Source organism: Lates calcarifer, linkage group LG16_LG22 (assembly GCF_001640805.2).
Source record: "Lates calcarifer isolate ASB-BC8 linkage group LG16_LG22, TLL_Latcal_v3, whole genome shotgun sequence".
Taxonomy (NCBI): Eukaryota; Metazoa; Chordata; class Actinopteri; family Centropomidae; genus Lates; species Lates calcarifer.
In genome coordinates this window covers 1,907,975-1,917,636 of record NC_066848.1, presented here as the reverse complement: position 1 = coordinate 1,917,636, position 9,662 = coordinate 1,907,975, and the positions used below count along the sequence as shown (strand labels likewise).

The 9,662-nt window shown below is 39.9% G+C and overlaps 1 protein-coding gene across 5 annotated transcripts in view; it reads left to right on the top strand.

Moving 5' to 3' along the window:
• Positions 1–9,662, top strand: part of fam204a (family with sequence similarity 204 member A) — a 47,858-nt gene continuing 38,196 nt past the window's right edge. For 2 of the 5 annotated variants that reach the window (XM_018681008.2, XM_018681009.2), the window contains exons 1-5: positions 1–368; positions 652–736; positions 988–1,018; positions 1,545–1,650; positions 3,216–3,305. In XM_018681008.2, coding sequence (XP_018536524.1) covers positions 150–368; positions 652–736; positions 988–1,018; positions 1,545–1,650; positions 3,216–3,305 — 531 coding nt within the window. In that variant the 5' untranslated portion in view covers positions 1–149. The remainder of the gene's footprint in view (positions 369–651; positions 737–987; positions 1,019–1,544; positions 1,651–3,215; positions 3,306–9,662) is intronic. The other 3 variants (XM_018681007.2, XM_018681004.2, XM_018681003.2) reach the window with 3 other exon arrangements.

The following is a 9,662-nucleotide window of genomic DNA, read 5'->3' as shown; positions in this document are numbered from 1 at the left end:
TTTCTTGCAGGCAACGTCACAGTGTTTACCCGGAAATGCGAGCCAGCTTTCACAACTGCTGCCAAAATATATAATTTACCGATATTTGACCGTTTTTAGTTGAGTAAAATGATAAATTATGTTATAATCTGACTGCAAACTAACTCAGGATGTACAGCGGACTTCTGCCCAAAGGTTTAACCGAAGACGACCTCAGTCCAGATGACGAGGAGGATGATGTTGAAGGGAAGAAGACGGAGAAGAGTGAGAGCTCTGCCGGTGAAAACATCAGCTCAGTGGTGGAGGCACAGTCAGCTCACACTGCCAGTGATGCAGACAGTGGTTCCCCGACATGCAGCATGCCTGGTATATCCCAGGAAATGTGGCAAGTATGTTGTTGCAGTATGCAGTGAGCTACTGTAAGCTTAGCATTCAGTCTGTAGAATACAAGCTAGCTGTGGTGAACCTGTGGTGTCTGTAAATGAAGGCTGATTCCTAAAGAAAACACTGACATCAGCCATTTCTGTTAAATCAGTCCTGTATGAAGTTGAGCCAACAAAATCAGATTAATAAAAGGTTTTTGAAGCCCTGCTGAACTATGTGTGTGTGCAGCAGAGGTAGATAAAGAATTGTGATGCTTTTGTTAATACAAGTTGTGTGTCTGTGATTAAGAAATTCCAGGATCTACGGAAGAAAAACGAAGAAATGAAGTCAGTGAAGGTCCCCAGAAAAAGAAAGAGAAGACGACACAAGAAAGGTGTCAATGACAATACCATATATTTTAGTGTTCTACCTTGTCCAGTAGGCAAAAATGTCTGAATCAGTGTTTATGACAAACAATTAATACAAAATAAAGAAAAGTACTCACTCTAACCCATATTATAAACTTAGGCCACCATCTTAATACTACATATGATAGACCACCTTATTTGTACACCGGTTATACTTGAATATTTGTATGAAACTACCCTATAAACCTTTAACTATGTATCTTGTGTTATTCAACAGGAACAGAAATTGAGGAACCTACAGAGACAAGGTACCTAAATGTTATAGTGTCTGCTCAGGACAGTTTATACAGCAAAATAGATGGTTTCAACTCTGATGTCTCAACTGTAAGGTCTTTACAGCAACAAATAAATGCATCAAATGGGTCAGATTCTTCAAATTAATGAAATTAATGTCACACATTGATGGAAAATAAAAAAAAGAAACTCTGTCATTTGGTTTTCATACTCATATTGACCTTAACAGACGCTGGTGATGGCCTGATGTTTGGTATTCTTTGATAAATGGTTGATTTATAAAGCAGAGTATATGTGGTTTGTAGTAAACATGCAAAAAATTGGATCTTTAACGATTATCAACCAGTGTAACATCAGAGTTGTGTTGCATTCAGGGTGAATTGTGGTTGAAACACACACAGATCTGCTTTCAGCACAGAGATAAAAAATAGAGTCTAGTTAAAGGATGGAAGGACAGTGAGTAGGACTGGTGAATGTAGTTTACCTTATCACAGTGCTGGTCTACATGTAATGAACATTAACACACATTTTCTCTGTCAGCAGAGAGAGTCAGGAGCAACAGGAGAAACACTGGGATGAGCTTAAGAAGTATTTTGGTGTAAATGATCGATTTGATTCCCCTGCGTGTTCCAAACCTCCTCCAAAGGTAACAAAGACTCTGCCTTCCAACTTATCTGCTGAGGTTTAATACTGTGTCTGTCGTAGCTGTTAGTAACACCTTTACATCCCTTTATGTCTCTGTGCCACTGTATGCTCTCATTGTTTTATGTGATGTGACATATGGATTAGAAGAATCCTAATGGTAACTCAGTCTGACACTGAGCAGAATAATAAGGATTATGTTCAGCTACATTTAGTGATAAGATTAGGATGAATCTGCTTCTGTTGTAGGGTTGAGATTAAAGTGAGATGAAGGTTTTTCACCTACAAGAAAGAAATGAAAATCATACGACGAGTACCTGACACAGCCTCTGTGGTTGTGGCTGGAACAGTTAAATTAGTGATTAGATAAAAGGCAGGAAGCTGCTGCAACTTTTCATAATAGAAGAAATTAAAACTAAACTTTCCTCCATTCAAATACATTTAAAGATGAATGAACATTTTATGCAGAGGCCTGTAAATTGCCAATGAAGCAAAATATTTGCAAGCTTGATGAACATTATAGCTGACCCAGTGAATGGGAACTGTTCTCAATTCAATTTGAAATCCTTTTAATGATTATTTTGGAGTATTTTGTGCTTAATTTATCTCAGAGCAGCATAAAATTGAGTTTTTGCTGATTTTAGCCTCATTCAGAATAGGGCAACTATGAAAAGGATAAAAGAAATGATTAACAAGCTGAATGAAACACAACTTGTCACATCAACATAATGAGGGGCTCCTTCATCCCTCAAATGCAGTTCTTTGTAATTAATATGTCTTTTTTTTTTTTTTTTTTACTTCTGCCAAGTGTCTCACAGACATTTGAGGAAAAAGCTGTTCTAGCTGTCAGATGTCATTAATTCATCTGCTAACTGCTGACCTTAAAAGACATTTCATATGTAAAGAATGATGGTCCGTCAGTTTGAGTTGTTTATCAGATACAATAGGTGATAATTGGGATCAGTAGTCAGGTTCTATCAGTGTCAGATTCATATTATGAGCAGAATAATAAACTATTTAAAGCAAAATCAAGACCTAAGCAAGTTAGAGAGAAAATTGTTTTACTAATTCTGTGTTTTTCAGCCTGATGGTATTGTCCTCGTACTTGTACAGTTGAGTTAAGGTCCCCAGACAATACATCAGAGGAGACACATTAATAATTACAGCCTCTTTCCAGTGTTTTTTTTTTTTTTTTAACATGATGAAATTTTGGGGGCTGAAGAAATCTGGTGCTCCGCTTTCTCAGATAGGCTCATCACAGCAGAACTGCCTCGCCATCAGTAACCGGGGGCTTCTCCACAACCCCCTCTGCTAAGGCCTGTAATGGAAATGTGTAATTAAAGAGTCACATTTATGTTTGGTAATCTCCTGTAGCATTTCTAAGATTTCCCCACTAATATCCAATCAAAAAGGTTTTCATTTGTGAAGGGAAATCTACATATTTGTAGTAATGGCAATCATATTAAAAATAAGGCCCTGGGGACTTTTGAAGTTACTCTTTGATTTTTTTTCTCTCTCTCTCTCTCTCTACCCCTATTTCAAAAATTTTTTTTTCTCCCTCTTCTGCAGTCCGGCCTAGAAAAGAGCATAGAGAGGGCCGTAGCTGAAGGGGACATTGCAAAGGCGGAGGAGATGAGCGACAGACTCGCCACTCGAGAGGTACGTTGTGCTGATAAGAGATCTTTGGGGTGCTCCCGCTGTGACAAATCAGGCTAATGGATCCGTGGCCATTTCTGCTGCAAAGACATAGAGGAACAAAAACACACGCAGACACCCACCATTCAGTCCTGCAGCCTTTTTCCATTGAGTTAATGGAAAGCCCTCCCCTTAGTTTTGAAGTGCTGCAGTGTCTAAAGGACTTTTGGCTCTGCTTTTTAATGAAGGGTACATTGCTTTCAAGCCAACTGTTAAATCATTCTCCAGGTAAGAGTTTCATACCTTTGAAGTGTACATGTCCCTAAATGCAGTGCCTGAAGTTTTGTAACTAACCGCCTTGGCAGGCATCAAGGATCAAGTGGTTTGAAACTAATTTAGCATAAAATGTAGCCCACACACACATATAATTGTGGTTAAAAAGACATACAGCTGCGGTGTTACTTCTCCACCGGGGGAATTGCCGTACTTTGAGCATCAAAGTTAAACTTCTTTGTTTCATGATGCATGTTGCTCACAGCGTCCCATAAGCTTTTTTCATTTAATAATAGCAGCAACACAAACATGTAACACACTGTGGGCTCAGATGTCATTGTTGGTCGTGGATTGCAATAGAGTTGCAAAGAAGATTGGAAATATTTCCCCCTACTCTTTCAGGATTTTCTTTTAATGATATCTTCACTGCTCCCTCAACATGGAAACATCGATATCCTCCACTAGTTTATTGTCAGCCACCACCAATTATTTACAATTAGTTTCCAAGATAAACAAGGTTTCATTTAGGCAAGGAGGACAGCTAAAAACCACAATACCCATAAGCCCTCTTCGCTGCAAATTCAAACAAAACAACAATTTTACAAAATAAACCCAGAATCTAAAAGTAAATTAATTAAAATGACAGATCAGGGTTTTGGGAAGCAACACTCATTCCCTTTCTGGCAGAGATGGAAACATTTATATCACCTTCATGTCTGTAAACTAAATATGAAACTGCAGCCAGCAGCTGGTTAGCGTAGCTTAGCACAAAGACTGGAAACAGGGGGAAACAGCTAGCCTGGCTCTGGAGGAACATAACAGAATTAATCACTAAGTGGCACGTCATGTTTTAGCTGTACAAAAACATCAAAATGGTGTTTTGATCACAGTTATGGCCTGGACTATTTCTCGGTGGGGACCAGTAACATTCTGGAGTTTCTGCTGGTTTCCTAGCATCTGCGATGTGACTGGATGTTTCTGATTGAGAAATGTTTATGTCCACCAAGTATTTCTAAGACAGTTTTTGTCTCTTGTGTTTCATGTACATCCAAGCTGCAGAAGAGCTCAAACTGTGATTCTGCTCCTTATTTTCCAAAATAACGGCTCATTTTGCAGCTCTGGAATCAGGCATCACAGGAAGCATCGATTATCTGAATTTGAGACTAGATGCGTTTCCTAAACAGATGGGTTTCAGTAAAGAATGTGTGTTTGTGTGATATTTTACTCCTCAGTTTTTATGTCATCGTCAAATCTTTTTCTGGAAACCCCTCAGCTCAGGAGGCTCCAAAAACAAGGCTCTGTGTTTAAAAATGAAAAAAATCAGCTGTGCTATACGTTGAATTGGCTTTACATGTGTCCCTGGTATCTCCGGTGTGATAATAGACATTAGTGTGCAGCTTCATATTCCCATCTTTACTGCTAGCAGAGTGGTCAAATATGGGGGAGTTAAATGAAAGCTCTTGTGAGTGGCACCTGCGCCGTACTTTCAGAAAGCCTCTTAGAGCGCCGGTGGATTGGTTTTTAGCCTGAGCCGAGGTTCTCGCATCTCTGGCACCCGCCTCACGTCTTGCCAAGAACCGTGATGGGACGTGACAGCAGTCTGGCAGCCGCAGCTCATTGTTTAGCGGCGATAACTTCATTTTCACGAGGGGTAGTGAATTGACCGTTCTGAAATCCCTGAAACCTAGGTGACGCAAAGTTGTGCACCGTTTACTTTTGAATACACAGAAAAGGCGGCAGCGAGCGTATGGAAAACATGAAGTGGCAGCTAAAAAAAGTTTGACGGGTTCTGAATCAGAAAGGGATTATGATATATCTTAAATGATGCTGGCTGTAATGCAGATAGCATTTAAGACCAACATGTTTGTTTACAGCACTCCTGTTCACTTTTGACAGGAGCACTGTGACAAACATTTAGAGGATCAATAATCCCCACTGTGGCCAGAATCAATTTCAAGGTTATAATTGAGTGGCTCATTTGGTATGGAATGGCTTAGATGTTTAATTTGTTTACGGTCATAACACCAAGACATGATTGTGGCAGGCTTTTCACTGGAAGAATAGAAACAGGTTTTCTTTGCAAAAAATGCAAAAGCATTCCGACAGCTGTGAAGAACTAAAGAGGCCTGTTTGTCCCTCTAGGCATTGTTTTGTAAAGAAAACGCTGGTATATGTTGGATGACAATGTTTCCGTGTATTTTCATCCTCAATCTAACAGTTTCCTACTTATCTCCTTGAAGCAAAGGGAAATGGAGGGAAGATAGAGCGCTTGCTGTCAGAATCCTCCTTTTTAGAAGACGAAAATGTTTGTTTCTGCTGTTTTGAGCTCCCTCAAATCAATTAATGATTTCCATTTGCTCTACTTTCTTCTTTTTAATCTGAACATTAAAACAATTTGGTAAAAAAAAAAACCTGTTTTGAAGGCTCCTTACAAATTCTGAGATATGTGCTCTTTCATCTGTCAAACTTCTGAGACACGCTGCTCGGATATTTGCAGGTTGAGGGTTTTTTTTTTATTTTTTATTCACATTACAGTTTTTAAATATTTCCCAAGGCTGTAAGTCTTTGTTTTAGATGAATTCATGAAGACAGCCTCCATATTTTTTTAAAAGTGAAAGTACTAACGCCCCCGAAGATGGCGCAAAGAAATCACATCCCCTTTTAGGTAACAAAATATTATTAATGTCGACACTGCTTAGACAAAGCTCCCTAATGTATTCCTTTAAACTGTGCAGATAGGGTTTCTGTTCTCATAAAGATGTCTTGATCCTCCTGAGCACGTTTAGATTTCCTTTCACGAGACACAAAATAATGGAAAAAGCTTCTCCCCTCGTCGTAGTCCTGCTGGATGAAACAGTGCAAGTCCTCCAATTAAGCAGACTGGGTCTCCATCCTTTGATTACTGCACATTATTTTACACTGCTGCAAGTTGCATGTGGGGGTAATTAATTCTGTAATTAGCATAACATCGAGTGACTGACACATACTGTTTAAACGGCTCAGAGCCTGCCAGGAGCCTCGATACCATCCAGCAGCTCATATTTGACAGATTGATTTTTGCAGCCGTTCCTGGTAAATGAGCCAGTACCACAAAGCATGGTGTAGTGTGACCTACAGGGAAACTGGTTATGTATTGGTTTGGCTTTATTTTGCCCTAAACAACACACAAGACACAAGTATCTCATCTTTTCATTTATTTAAATAAAGGTTTTAAACCTGTTTTACCTTCAGAAATTAACAATATATGCATCTCTCTGCAAAATACTCGGCCCTGTTAGCAATGTTTTGACAATATGATTATTCATAATACCTTGTACTTTAATGAATGCTTTTATTTAAATGAAAATTAACTACATTCGCCTAAGTCTGTGACTAAGACGTGTCCTTTTTTCTGGACTTTGCGACATTAACAAATCTGATTTGAGCAGGTTTATTGTTGGAGGCAAACAGAATAGTTTAAGCAGTGAAATGAACTCAGTGTTGACAAAGAACAAGCTCACAATCAACTGCAGATTGTATCTGATTTACGTATACTAGGAAACGTAAGGGTCCTAACATGGATCCCTGTGCAGCTCCACAAGCAGCTCCACCAGATTGTCTGATGTGGTGCCTTTAAAGCAACGTTACATTTCTATTTTACCTTAAAATAACAGCAGAATCATTGTGATGGTTCACTGACCTGTAACAGAGAGAATGGTGCCTTGAACACTTGCTCCTGCTCCATGTCACTTTAATATTTCAGGTTGGATCTCCCTCTAACTGAGTGAGAGTCAGCAGGTTAAACTGCTGGAATCAGACCCAGAGAGTTCAGAGTGAAGCTGAACTGTAGATCAGTTAAAACCCAGCGTTCATCTCTGAGATCCAGACAGGAAACTGACGCAAAGATCAACAATTAGTAACAGAGTTTGGTGTGTTTCTTACAGCAACAGCACTTCAGAATTAATCCCCACCTGTGGCTGCAGGGGGCGCTGCTGCTCAGCAAAGTTACATCACGTTGCTTTAATATCTACACACTGAACTGATTTACTGTGTCCAGTCTTTTGAAGGTCGACTACGACCATATACTGGATTATTATTGGTAATAAAATGAATCACCGAACACAAGTGATCTTTTGCATGGCAGTTTAGGAGGGAACTTTTATCATTCAGTGTCGTACAATAACTCAGGATGATTAAATTCAACTCAGCAAGGCCACAGCTTCTTTGTGTACTTTAGGCCAAGCTACTGTACAATGCTTTCTTTTTTCACACTAATCCACCCGCTCGTATTTCATTCAACATCAGCCTTACAATAAATAATTACTCCCCTGCTCTTTTCTTCTTCTCTTTGTAAAACAGAGCCACTGAGGTCTTTTGAAATAGTCAGGAGCTGTACTTTATATACAGTAAGTGGGTATATTTCACCACAAAAGACCGTCACGCCATGTTACAGCTCACAGTTCCCCCATAGCACTCATCACAGCTATTAGAGTGGCATTACCACTTCAAAACAGAAACCCTCTATAGTCTGTCACAAAAGCGAGTGTCGAGTCCGTTTCACGACTTCCCCGAGCTAAAGAATATGAAACATGAAAAGTAGTTGAGTGGCTGCCGGCCTCTCCTGAACCACCCGGAAATGGCACCACACATAAAGGAGCACATATGTTATAGGAATTAATTTTCTCTTCAGTTTACACAGTGAAGACGAGCCGGGCGCCATGGAGGATATTTAAGATACACCTCTTATTGTTACTGTTTTTTAATCAGATCTCTGTGCTCCGGGGAAAAAGGTGCATGTGATTAATCTGAAATGGCTGCAAACGTCTTTGTGAATTTACCTGTTTCTACAGGAAGTGATCAAACAGCTTAAAACACCAATAAGCATCTGGTTTCCTGAAGCTTTTCTTTACATTTTCATCAGTTTAGCTTCTAACAAATGATGCAGGGAGAGCTCAGTGGTGTTCAGAGGTTGTGTAGGTTCAGGGTTTTCCAAAGTCCAGCTGGGTTACTGAAGTAGTCGGCTTGACTTCGTTGTGTTTCGTCTGTAGGTTCAGATTCCTTCAGTGTTCATAGTTCAGGAGGTTTTTACCAGGAGCTGATTCTCCGCAGAGATCTCCTCCTCTCCAAAACAAACAGACCTGATAATTAAAACTGGAAAAACCACTGATTAAAGTAGTTTCATGTTTAAAATCAGTGTTTTTCCGGAGCTCTTTGGTGAACACAGGGGCTGCGAGCTGTTAGCTGAGCTGCTGCTAACGTTAGCTCAGCTTGTTTTTAGGTTAGGATTGTTGATTGTTCAGGAGGTTTTTACTCTTCTTCCCCAAAACAAACAGACCAAGTGGTTAAAATCTGTAAAAACACAGAATAAAACAGTTTAACGTTAACGTCTGATTACTTAAGAACCAGACGTGACGGTGACTTGAAACAGTGAGAGAGTAGTCGGCTGAAAATCTTGCATCAACATACGTTTGTCCTACATCTGGTCTCAGTGCCTGACTCTCTTTCATTTCCATCTTCTAACCCTGTCACTGGCTGTAATCCAGCTCAATCAATCAATCAATCAATCTGACTTTACTTATACAGCGCTGTTTCTTACAAACACAATGTAACACAAAGGCCTTTACAGACTTAAAAAGGCCGGTCCTGAGTTTGCTTTTAGAAGTATCAACAGTCTCTGCTGCCCTCAGGTCTTCAGGAAAGCTGCTCCAGAGACGTAGACCATCGTAATAAAAGGATGCCTCACCCTGGGTTTTTGTTCTGGCTTTGGGTTTAATTAAAAGGCCAGTAACCGTTAGAAGACCTGAGGGTTCACAGGATGAAAGAAAATCTGACAAACAGGTAAAAACCAAGTCCATCAGGAGCTTTATAAACCAGTAAAAAGACAGGGAGCAGAGAGTGTCAATAATCAGTCCTGCAGCTTGTTCCTGTCCCTTTCAGGTGTATGTTGCACCTGTAATGCCCCATGATTTTGTTACTATCCCATGATGCCGTGCAGCGAGGAGTTTACATACGATACGTGGGAAAAAATCAGGGTGGGTTGAGTCTTGAGTTCCCGCTCGTAGACCAGCTCGGCCAATCACAAATCAATCACAGCGTTATGTTTCCCTCGCTTTTTGTAGCATCAAATAA